General features: G+C 51.9%; 3 protein-coding genes across 3 annotated transcripts; 1 reads left to right on the plus strand and 2 right to left on the minus strand.

Moving 5' to 3' along the window:
- Positions 1 to 1,246: 1,246 nt before the first annotated feature.
- On the plus strand, positions 1,247 to 2,624 carry BO66DRAFT_438062 (glycoside hydrolase family 18 protein; the record flags this gene model as incomplete). Its single annotated transcript, XM_025651030.1, has 4 exons — positions 1,247 to 1,434; positions 1,524 to 1,548; positions 1,600 to 1,834; positions 1,933 to 2,624. 4 exons carry the CDS (start codon positions 1,247 to 1,249, stop codon positions 2,622 to 2,624), a joined length of 1,140 nt encoding a protein of 379 aa, XP_025504616.1.
- Positions 2,625 to 3,870: 1,246 nt separating this feature from the next.
- On the minus strand, positions 3,871 to 5,732 carry BO66DRAFT_391620 (uncharacterized protein). The gene is made up of 5 exons (XM_025647297.1): positions 5,538 to 5,732; positions 5,101 to 5,456; positions 4,623 to 5,038; positions 4,453 to 4,574; positions 3,871 to 4,387 (listed from the first exon to the last, which is right to left on the minus strand). The coding sequence occupies exons 2-5, from the start codon at positions 5,262 to 5,264 to the stop codon at positions 4,097 to 4,099; spliced, it is 993 nt and encodes a 330-aa protein (XP_025504617.1). The 5' UTR covers positions 5,265 to 5,456; positions 5,538 to 5,732; the 3' UTR covers positions 3,871 to 4,096.
- A 1,751-nt stretch (positions 5,733 to 7,483) lies between these two features.
- BO66DRAFT_81354 (uncharacterized protein) lies at positions 7,484 to 10,412 on the minus strand. Its single transcript, XM_025653615.1, has 2 exons — positions 8,140 to 10,412; positions 7,484 to 8,078 (listed from the first exon to the last, which is right to left on the minus strand). Exons 1-2 carry the CDS (start codon positions 10,296 to 10,298, stop codon positions 7,916 to 7,918), a joined length of 2,322 nt encoding a protein of 773 aa, XP_025504618.1. The 5' UTR covers positions 10,299 to 10,412; the 3' UTR covers positions 7,484 to 7,915.
- Positions 10,413 to 10,892: the final 480 nt, after the last annotated feature.

The raw sequence follows: 10,892 nt of genomic DNA on the forward strand, positions 1-10,892 counted from the left end.
GAGAGGGAGGGATGGCGGATGAGCAGCGGCCCATGTCGCCCAAGAAGCACTAATATTACTTGCACAACTGCAATGCTGATTCGGCGCCGCAGCTCAGTCATCGGTCGATCCTTTTCTCATGGCTGCATGGGATCAGTCGCATTTCTTGTCTTTGATCCACCTGGAATTGAGGTATTGGCACCAACCCAGAGAGTGAAAGAGCCCAAATGCCATCAAAACAGGCTCTGAGCGTTGGTGCACTGAAGATACCTTACGGAGCTGTTGTGCTGAAGTCAGAACGAAGCCTCGAAGGCAGCCAATGACCCGCCCGATGGCTTGAAAAGGACGTCCGACCTGGAACTGTCATAGGCGGGGAGAGAGCCAGACGTTCGGACCGTGTCTGGGGCTGATTCTGATCCGACGAGCCAACACGAAGAGATAAGTTAGAGGTGTGTGAGAGAATTGCGACTGGGGCCTGAAACTCTGCCTGTTCTGCCTGTTCTGCTTAGACGGGCCGTGTGATTGGTTTCACTTCTGAGCATAATCATCATCATTATTCTCATCATTATGGTGGTGGTGATGGTGGAGGTGGAGGATTTGTCCGCCGCCGCATTGACTAACTATTAGGAAGCCCTAGAAATAGCGTACCCGGGCTCCCTAAGACTATTAGTACTGTACCGGTAGTAATGGAATCGCAAAACAGGAGAAGAACTAACTTGAATGTACCTTACGGTAGGTCAAGTACTAACTTAACTGCTAACTTACTATTAAGTAGGTAACCCCTGCGGTTGCCTTCTTTGGGAGAGTCTGTACTTCTGTCGCTTCGCTTCGTTCGGTCTTGCTGTTTAACTCTGACCCTTTTCCTTCCACGTCCGTCCTTGTCTTATTCTTGCCCGGCTCGAGTGAGGGATTTCAATCTTCCAGAAGAATCGAACAGATGAGTCGATAGGTTCAGATAAAATTCAGATAACTGACACAAAGTCGTGGGTGTAGGAGGCTCGGACATAATCAATTTGTCCAGACGACGAGAGAACTACAAGAAGCCCAAGAAAACAATCACTTCGTCCTCTCGCTGCCCATATCCCACACACGTGACGCCATTCTCAACCAGTCTATTCGTCTTGATCCTTCGCCTTCACTCTCGTCACTTTTTCGCTCTGTCTCTCTATCGGATCCAAAGAGGCTCTAGTCATCTACTGTGGGCTTGCTAAGCTCAATATCATTGTTTCCCGCATCCTCCTCGCCCTCCTAGGGCCCCCACCTCATTATGTTCTCTAATTCCGCACTATTACCACACTGGCGTCGCAAAGCAGCCGAACGCTCCAGCAGCAGCTCTTATGAGGTGCCCTTCTATCTGAATGCGGCTTACTATCCCAACTGGCGCATTTATCAGAAACAGTCCCCTTCCTCGCTGCGATTGGGATTTGTCTCGCATATATTCTACGCATTTGCCTGGTACTAGTAGCCACTCAGCACCCATATCTGGCCCTCGGGCTCTGAACCCATACAGAGGATGTTAACCAATTTTGCTTCTCTTCTCATAGGGTTAAAGAAGATGGTACCGTCTATGTGAGCAATCTTCCGCTCTCTTTTTCTGGGTTGTAAACTGACTTTATCCAGTTGAGCGACGAATGGGCCGACACACAGATGCCCGTGGACGGCACTACCGGCTGTCTCCGGGCTTTCGCCCAGCTCAAGCCAAAGTATCCTAAACTGAAACTCATTCTCTCTATCGGTGGCGCCGGCAAGGGAAGTGAGAACTTCTCGCGCGTGGCTCGCAGTCAATCCTGTATGGAGACTTTTGGGCGGACTTCCCGAGCACTGGTAGACGAGTACGGCCTAGATGGGGTAGATGGTAAGCTTATTTCTTTCTGCTCTGCGCTCTCTAATACCACTCAACCCTGTTTTCTACGCAACGTACTTGCAACTCCCTGCTAACAATTGCTCAAAAAGTGGACTGGGAACACCCCTCGGACGCCCATCAAGGCGCCGACTATATCCGCCTCCTCGCCCAAATCCGCAAGTCGCTCCCGACCCCGCGCTACCTTGTAACATCAGCCCTCCCCGCATCGCCCTGGTTCTTGCGACACATCGATCTCTCCAAAGCCCAATCCTATCTGGACCTTCTCAACATCATGGCCTATGACTTCACGGGACCCTGGACGCCGGAAACCGGCCACCACGCCCAACTCACGGCCCCCCCGAGTAGTTCGCATCCCAACGCGAGCAGCAATACCCTATCCTGTCAGTCCAGCATCGCCTACATCCTCAACAACCACCCCATCGATCCCAAAAAGCTTCTGCTGGGGATTCCCGTCTACGGCCGGTCATTCCTGGGTTGTTCCGGCCCAGGCCAGCGATATGCGGGCTGCGGGGGCGAGGACGGGATCTTCGATTACTGCGACCTGCCCCGACCCGGTGCGCGGGAGGTCGTTGACGAGGAGGCCGGCGCGGCATATTGTGTCGGCGGCGTGGATGGCGGGTTCGTCACGTACGACACCCCGCGGACGGTGCAGCTGAAGGCGAAGTTCGTGACGAGGATGAAACTCGGGGGACTGTTCTACTGGCATATTGGTGGGGATAAGAGCGGTGGGAAGGGAAAGAGCTTAGTAGAGGTTGGATATGAGAGTTTGCATGATATGTGATTTTGTTCTCTCCTCGGGTGAGACTGAAGAGAGACCGTGAGAGAGAGGAAGAAGAGAGGGAGAAGAGATGTGGCTGCATTCGTCTTGTTGGTGCTTATTCTTTCTTTCTCTCTCTCTCGCTATCTGCATTCCTTGTATGTTTATTGGTATACCCTGCGGTATAAGCGAGATGAGAAGTTGGCTGTGATGATATTGTTCCCCGTAGACTCCAACCACACAATATAGCTATCTAAGATTATTGACCTAAGTTTATTGACCATGCCAACAAGACACACACACACACACACCACCATTAGTCCAGTTTCTACAGAAAGCATTAACCCCAACTCAACCAATAACTCCATTCCCCCTAAGCCCAACAATATATACCTAACAACGACCGAGCAATTTCTATTCCTAAGCTCATCCCATCCTAATCCATCTCATCTCTTCTCCATCAGGGTGTTGAACTTCATCTCCCCAACAAAAAGCCCCCACATAACAACAGACAATATCACAAGGTATCAATGCATTAACGCATCAATGTACTGTACTAACTTTCCACCCATCCCCCCCCCCCCCCCCAAAAAAAGGGTAAGATACCCATCCGCGAACTCACCGGATTGGGTACCAATCCCACACAATGGCAGGTATGGTATGATGCTGATGATTATAATGGATGCACTGGGCAAATTAAGTAGCGTGTCATGTTACGAGTAGGTAAGGTAGTCTGGAAACCTAATTCCCGGCCCCATGGCACGGTATCCACTACAATAAATGGCCACTGTCGACCCAATAAGCATGGGCTTTGCCTACCTAGTGGATAGCGTTGGACTCCGGATATCATTCCCTAGGTGTGTGGGGGGGCGGGGGCGGGGGGAGCTACAGTAACAGGGAAGGGCGGAGTTGGGGGAGGAGAAGGGGGGAGGAGAAAGATTGTTCTAGGCGTGGATCTCCACATCATTAATCATAGACTACTAGCTGACAGCAGGCTACGGCGACGGCGAAGGCGAAGGCGAAGGCGGACACACCAGAGAGTTGAGTTCACCAGAGATCCAGGTCGATGATGGTCGAGGAGATCCACAGGGACAGGATTAAGGTTTGCAGTTGCTTTTTCACCGTTGTCGAAGCTGTGCCCCGGTGGAGGTGGTCATGGGTCAGCCGGTTCAAGTAGCAAGACACGCACGCGGTCATCCTGGCGCGCAAGCAACAGGGACCACATCTAGAAGCATGATGTTTTTTTTTTAGGTATTCAGATGACAGATGACAGATGACAGGTCTTTCAATTCATCCTCATAGCAGTAAACCTTATTATATAGCCATTGAGCATAGATACCATTTCACTCATCAATCCTCGTCATGACACAACATATCACAAAAGAAAAGCATTAATGTAACATATACAGGATAACCATTTCGAGCAAGATAGACGGGCCCCATCTCAACTTTTCATCTCCGATCCTAGATTTTCCCAAGAAAGCGATGACCCCAAGCTAAAGAATACCTCCCAATGCCTTCGTCACGTTCAGCTCTACGCTGAGTGTGTTAGCAGCTAGAGCGTCGGCGAAATACGATAGTTCCTCGCCGTTGTAGACGCTCGAATTGCCGATGATGTCAACGGGAAGCATCAAAGTGGGATAACTACCAAGCATGCCTGCCACGGTGAGGGTGCTAACGTTGGCAGTCATGGGAAGGGTATTGTTGCCGGGGCGGATGGTGAGGTCGGTCAGGTAGGATTGGCCAATAGCAGTGCCATTGACGGATAGGTCAAGTGTGACATTGCCCTAGCGAAAGCATTAGCTGCTGTAGACAGCGCGAACTAGTTGATAATCTGAGACAGGGTTCTAACCAAAGTGAGTGTGAAGGGCGAAGGGTTGGGGATGTAGACGGTCCCCTTGCCATTATTTCCACTCTTCGTAGAAGTCGAGATGGTAAGATCGACTAGCTCGAACCCCTTGAGTTTGTTGAGACCTGCTGACTGTGAGCCAATGCGTTGACTTTAAGAGGTGAATGCCGTACCCTTGATGGTTGTTGTCTTATTGTATGTGATCTTCGTCTTGGGCAGGCTACCCTCTTTCAGATCAGCCTTGCCGTACACATTCATCTGGATCTCCTCATTTAGCATGACCGCCTTGCTGAACTCGGTAAATGCCGCCACGTCGGTGATGTTAACGTCTTGGTCGACATCGACCTGGGCGCCATCATGTGCTTTGAATTTGGGAATCTGAACTGTGATGAAGGGAGCTCCGCCCAGAAGACTGATGGCGGCACCGAAGGAGTAGATGTTGGGCTTGAAGGCGCTGCTAGACCCGATAACCTGTGTCTCTTGCAGATGGAAGGAATTGGGCGTCGGATCACTGATTGCCATGCTAGTGATATTCAAAGTTGACTTGTTGATATCATGCTGGGCGATATTGGGGTAACCAACGTAAACTCTGGTTCGATCATGTCAGGCTTGAACGCAATAGTTGTCAGTGAAGAAAAGATAGCAACATACACCGGCAGCACCACCACCAGCACCACCACAATCAAGATGATGAGGTGCACCCACCACCACCGCTTGAAATGAGCCGCAACGCGGCTCCCGAAACTGGGCTTTGTCGCAGCAGCGGCCGGTACAGTGCCGGTCTCAACGACATGGGGCTTGCTGTCACTTGCCATGCTGAGATGGGGTTGTCTGTGTCTTGCTGGTTCGCTGGGGATGGATGATGTCTGTGTGACATATGCGGGGTCTTTCACCTCCCAAGCAGAAAGAAGAGCCCGACCCGAGAGAAGTGAGCTGGGACAGAAAATGTTCCTTTCAGAAGTTGCACAGCGCCAGTGTCGAGCGGCCTTAAGCAAGGGTCAATACGACTGCAACGAGATCAGTCTTAGCCGCGATGGCACAAGAGCAGCTTTTAATCGGGGATGGATCTGGAATGATGCGGTACATACATAGCCTCAACTTCCAGTCAAGTGACACGCAGGGGCAGCAGGAGATTAAAGTTGACCGAGAAACCACGGTACCCACGAGGGCAATTCGAAAAGTCTCTGGCAAGGGATGACAATGACCAGAAACGGATTTGAGACTGACTAAAACAAACAGCGGTTCTCCCCCCTAAGTACCCCGACGATAGATCTGGGTCTCGGAGGAAGCAGTGCGATCTTCACATGTTATAGACAACAGCAATATGTCCGACAAGAATGGAACGCCGCGGACCCTCTCCAAGCGGAGCGATGCTTAGGCAGACTATGCAGCTGGCGGTGCCGCTACCAATTAGCTGGATGTAACAGTGCAAGAAGCGAGCCAGCAGAGACTATCCCTGCTCCGAACTTAGCATCCCGCGGGTCGATCGAGGTAGGTTCAGATGGAGGGTCGTTCGCCACGCACTCCCAGCAAAACAGCTCATGATGAACTGATGAACATCCATGATTTCTGCAGTGTGCCTCTTGACCTGCAGCTTCCGGCTGTAGGTAGACTATGAACCGAGGCTGAGATATGATTTTTAAACTTCAATCCAGTCGGAGGAAGGAAGCGATTGGGAAGGAGGAGAAGGAAGAGGGGAAAGACGACAAACAAGCTAGAATGACCAGTCGGGGTAAGGCTAAAAAGTGAGCCAAGGTTGGTGAGCACGGGGACTGGAAATCTGGAAGACCCAATTTCCCCCGGACGATCAGGGCTTACTGGGGGTGGTGGGGGGGAGGGCCTTCTGGGGGGCCAGCTGTTGTGGGACAGAACCGCCGGAGCGATGCAACTAAACTGCTAGAGGAATTTCCAATGAATCCCATTTAATCAATAAAAGCGACAATCCCTGGACAATCCCTTAAGTAGTGTGGCTGCTGTGACTGCTTTCGGCCACTGCTCCGATGGCTCTGACGATCTGCAACCAATAATGGGCAGGAGTTGGAAGTCCAGGGATGTTCGTAGACATGTCTTGGAAACCCCGGAAAGTCACGGAGATTGCCAATCAGAGAAGCGAGCGACAGATTGATGAGAGTGGAGAAGTGAAGGAAGGTAATTGATGATTGATGATCGATGATTGATGATAGTAAGAGAGGAGGAGGAGGAGGAGGAGGAGGAGGAAAGAAAGGAATGTAAGCGGGCACGCGGACACCCCCGCCCGAGTAAGTTCCCGCCTTCCATATAGTCTCTTTTAGAACTGTCTGTCTGTTAGTTAGTTAGTTTGTTAGTTGTAGTCACGGTCCAGTCCAGCCCTTCCCATTTCCACTCTTTCTCCCTTTTCCGAATCTTCCCTCCCTCCCTCCCGATTTGCTTCTCTCCCATGACTGAAAGTAAAAGTGACAATAAAAAGTTAATCTTCTCAATCCTGAAACTCTCTCAAACCAATTTCCTTTTAAGTTGTGTGACATACTTAAATCCAAAGCTGCTTTTCTCGCCGTAGCATCGCATTCTACATCACTTCGATTCTCAGTCAATGTCCAAAACTGAAGCCTCGACGGTGGTTTCATATTCCCTGCAGTCCCAAATTAACCATGGCTGCAATCCTACCCAGCCAAGCCCAGGCACTAGACACTGGAACCTTGAAGATTTAAATTAAATACGCGGCCAAGCAGGGACCATGCGCACCCATGGCAGAGGAACTGCTGCTGCTGTCCAATTGCAATAAATAAGATAAATCGTTTCACCAGCTTGGACGTTGGCCGATAAAGCTCACTCGGCTACTTAGAGGATAAGATATATTCTGGGTAAAAAAAAGGTACTTGAGAAGATAGACAGGATGGAACGAAAGTGTGGGACCCAGGGGGTTGCAAGGTCGGAGTCAGTTAAACAAAGGAGAGTCACGAATCGAAATATCACACAGTGATTAGGGGCTAATGATGGGTATCCAAGAAACGAATATCGATGCCCGCAAATTGGTTCCCAGAGAACTGATGCATGATCGTTCTCCGGGCCAGCATTCGGAGCAGTTGGCAAGGCCTGCTCAAAGATAGGGATGAAATGGTGAGACGAAGAGAGACACTGACCCACAGCGAAGGCCTGGGAAACGCCTAAGACCAGGTCGAAATTTTCGATTTGCCAAGCAAGTTGCAAGTGAAAATAGACGGGGGAAGCATAAAATGAGAAAAATGAATGGGAACAGTAGGAATGGGTGGAATGTACCTCACGGGGTCGATGTCGCAACAAGGCAAGTAGATACTTGAAATAAAAAAGGGGGGGAGATAGAATATGTAACGAAGAAGATAAGGTGACAAACGAGGATGTCACAAAGTAAACATGTGTAATGATACTACCAACACCTTGAGGAGGTAGGACACGGCTTTTTTTCGGTTGCTAGTGAATGCTTTGAGCTCGAAAGAAGGCAGCACAGATTTCAGGCCTCAGTAGCAACTGATTTCTTCCGGTGGAAGAGACTGCGAGTGCGGGACTTGCTGCGATTTTTCTTGTCGGGTGTTGTACCAGATCGTTGACTGCGGCCACGACCGCGCGAATTGGAGCTCGGGTTGTCGTCCGACATATACTTGTCCTTGTAAATCCTGGAAACACGAATAGTCAGCCAAAAACGTCCATTTCTCACAATGCATGTTATAGACGTACCAGCTATTCCCAACCATGTTGAGTCCCTTTGCCTCTGCTTGGCGATAAAATTTCGCAGCCTTCTTCAAGTCCTTCTTACAGCCAATGCCTTCTGCGTAACAGAACCCGGCCTCCGCAAGCGCATCACCGTCGCCCCATTGGCCCGCAATCTCGAAACAGCGTAGGGCCAAAGACTTGTCCTGTTCGATACCCCACCCGTTCAAATGACTCACGCCAAGTTCGTAGATACTGAGAGCGAATTGGGCTCGGTAAGCCTTCTGAAGTTCTCTCATGCGAACAGGTATCGACGGATTGGAGTCATCCATAAGCTCTAATCCGACGGAGTCCACAGCCTTGCGCAACCACCGTACACCTTCTTGCTGATTCGGCCGCATTCCCCAGCCATGGCGGCAGGCTAACGCATAGAGCAACATCCCCGTAGGATGATTCTGCTTGGCCGCTATGCGAAGGTGGTACGTAGATTCATTGAGGGATCCTTTCTCGTGACATTCGATACCCTTGGTTACGTGCTCATCTGCTGTAATGGGCGCTGATGCAGTCTGTGTCCTGGCTGTCTGCGGGCGAATAGTGGACTCAGAGCCAGCAGAAGAAGTAGTATCGGCGTTGTCATTCCTGGCTGTTTCGGACTCCAACTGCGCGGGTGCTGCAAGTTCGCTCACTGGTGGCTCTGATGGTATAGTTTCTGCCGTAGCAGACTCGGTGGATGTCCGCCTCGGAGGTGTTGTACGATCGCTGGGCGAAAGAGAAGTCGCCTGCGGTAGCGGCGGCTCAGGGGTCAAAAGCCTCCGAGACGAGCTGGGCGATTCCTGCATAGAGCGCGACTTGGAAATTACTGACTCTTTGCCTGATGGTGATGGTGACGGAGTACGCCGAGATCGAGAAGACTCCGCAGGGGCTTGGCGATCGGGACTCTCAAACAGCGGTTCTTGCCATTCAAAGTGCGGTGTCTGCAGGCCTGAGAAGACAACTGAATCACGGCAGACGGCGCGTCCTCGAGGTAAAGCATACTTTGTGTGGATATAAGATGACACAGCTGAGGATGGATCCTCGTGCGGATGTAACGCCAAATCGGATGGAGACGGCACCCTGATGGGGCTGGGTTTGTGTCCGCGGTTAATGGTGCTCTGTATGCCATCCGATGAGCACACCGGTCCGGGAGCCGAAAGACTCGTGCCAGACCGACTCAACGGCCGAGAGAAATTATACGACGGGCGAGACAGACCCCCGTAGTTTGAGGTTTCCGAGCTTATGGATGGAGATCGAGGATGAGACCGAATTTGAACACTGGACATGGGCGAGTAAGGCATAGACATTGCACTGCTGGAGGACATTTTTCGTGGCTTCGAGAACGTCGAGCCGGCAGTTGAGCTGCTATAATCATCATCCGAGCTCTCGAATTGGCCACCTCGGGGACCACTCGATGGCCGCGAGAGAGGAGAGGCTGACGGGGTCAATCCACGCGACGGAATGTTTAAATGAGAAGCTGAGTCGGTAGACGAGGTTCGGGATGGGGGCATCACAACCACCCCTGCCGGAGGCGTGCGGCCCTCCGAAGGAGCACAGGAGGGGGCAACGGAATAGAAGCGACGGGGTCCTTCGGGGGCACTGTATGCACTGATATTGTCCGGAGAATCGGAGCGGGGCAAGTCAAACACATCAGCAGTCGATTCCTTCCTCGGGGTGGCATCGTCATCTTCTGTTTCCTCCGACATCTCGTGTTGTTCTTCTTGCGCCTCCGTTTCATCTGGTACTTCACTTGACAGGTGTGAGATGGCGCTGAGCCGCGGATGTTCGGACTGTGGGCGAAACTTAGGCTCCTCCACCTCGGGGTTCATCTTCTGCGTTGGCTGTCTCGACAATTCATTGCGCCTTCCCCCGCGAGCATCGCTAGTAGAAGCCGAGCGAAAATAGCCCGGTCGTGGCTGCGAAAGGGAGCGTGCCACACTGGAAGGAGGCAATCGGCTCATGCGACGGTTCCTCCGAGCGGATTCCTCCAACTGGCGGGCTAGAAGGCGGCCTTGGGCGGCAAAGGCATCGAGCGGGGAGAGCGCGGGAGGAATTTCACCATCGTAATGCTCAATGCGCGGGGAGGGCGCCCCGCTGCGGAGGGTATCATGGGAGGGGGAGCGAATTTCACCAAATCTGGGCCGGGCGGCCATGGTCGTACCCGATGTCCGTCCAGTTGCTGCGATCACAGAACCCAATTCATCCAAATGTCACCACAAGAGCTCGATTTCCAACTCGTGAGGCAATCCGGTCCATTAATTGAGGATCAATGGTTTGGGTATTTGGCAAGCAATCGACCGACTCGCACAAGCGAAGTGAAAGCACAATCAAGCGTTGACCTCAGGGCGTGCGACAGGCGATCTTTGAATACGGTCGGTGTAGATGCGAGTTGGAAGTGCGCCGAGCGAAATTGCAGAGGACAACGGTGGACGGACGACAAAAGGAATGACAGCCCCGTGGGGTGGAACGAGGATTGCGGCAAGTGAGGGGAACTGGGCGCAAGTAGGCAATTTGAAGCGAATGAGCCTGGATTCAGGAGCCGAAGAACAGGACGAAGAACAGGAGACGGAGTAGATGAGGGGCGCGGTTGATTATCGGGCGGCGACGGCGGTGGCGGCGACTGTGGTGAGACGACTGTTGGGTGTTGGAGACCTGTACCGTACTGGGCGAGAGAAGTGGGTGAGTAGTAGGCCGTGATATGTACAGTACTGACAGGACGAAGCGATGCTAATGAAGCATCATGGGTG

Source organism: Aspergillus aculeatinus (assembly GCF_003184765.1).
Source record: "Aspergillus aculeatinus CBS 121060 unplaced genomic scaffold BO66scaffold_21, whole genome shotgun sequence".
Classification (NCBI taxonomy): Eukaryota; Fungi; Ascomycota; class Eurotiomycetes; order Eurotiales; family Aspergillaceae; genus Aspergillus; species Aspergillus aculeatinus.

Coding starts and splice junctions, on each gene's coding strand:
- BO66DRAFT_391620 (XM_025647297.1), bottom strand. CDS start 5,264: ATGGCAAGTGACAGCAAGCCCCATGTCGTTGAGACCGGCACTGTACCG. Junction 4,575..4,622: donor TAAGACAACAACCATCAAGG/GTACGGCATTCA, acceptor CACAGTCAGCAG/GTCTCAACAAACTCAAGGGG. Junction 4,388..4,452: donor CGCCCTTCACACTCACTTTG/GTTAGAACCCTG, acceptor TGCTTTCGCTAG/GGCAATGTCACACTTGACCT.
- BO66DRAFT_81354 (XM_025653615.1), bottom strand. CDS start 10,298: ATGGCCGCCCGGCCCAGATTTGGTGAAATTCGCTCCCCCTCCCATGAT. Junction 8,079..8,139: donor AACATGGTTGGGAATAGCTG/GTACGTCTATAA, acceptor TCGTGTTTCCAG/GATTTACAAGGACAAGTATA.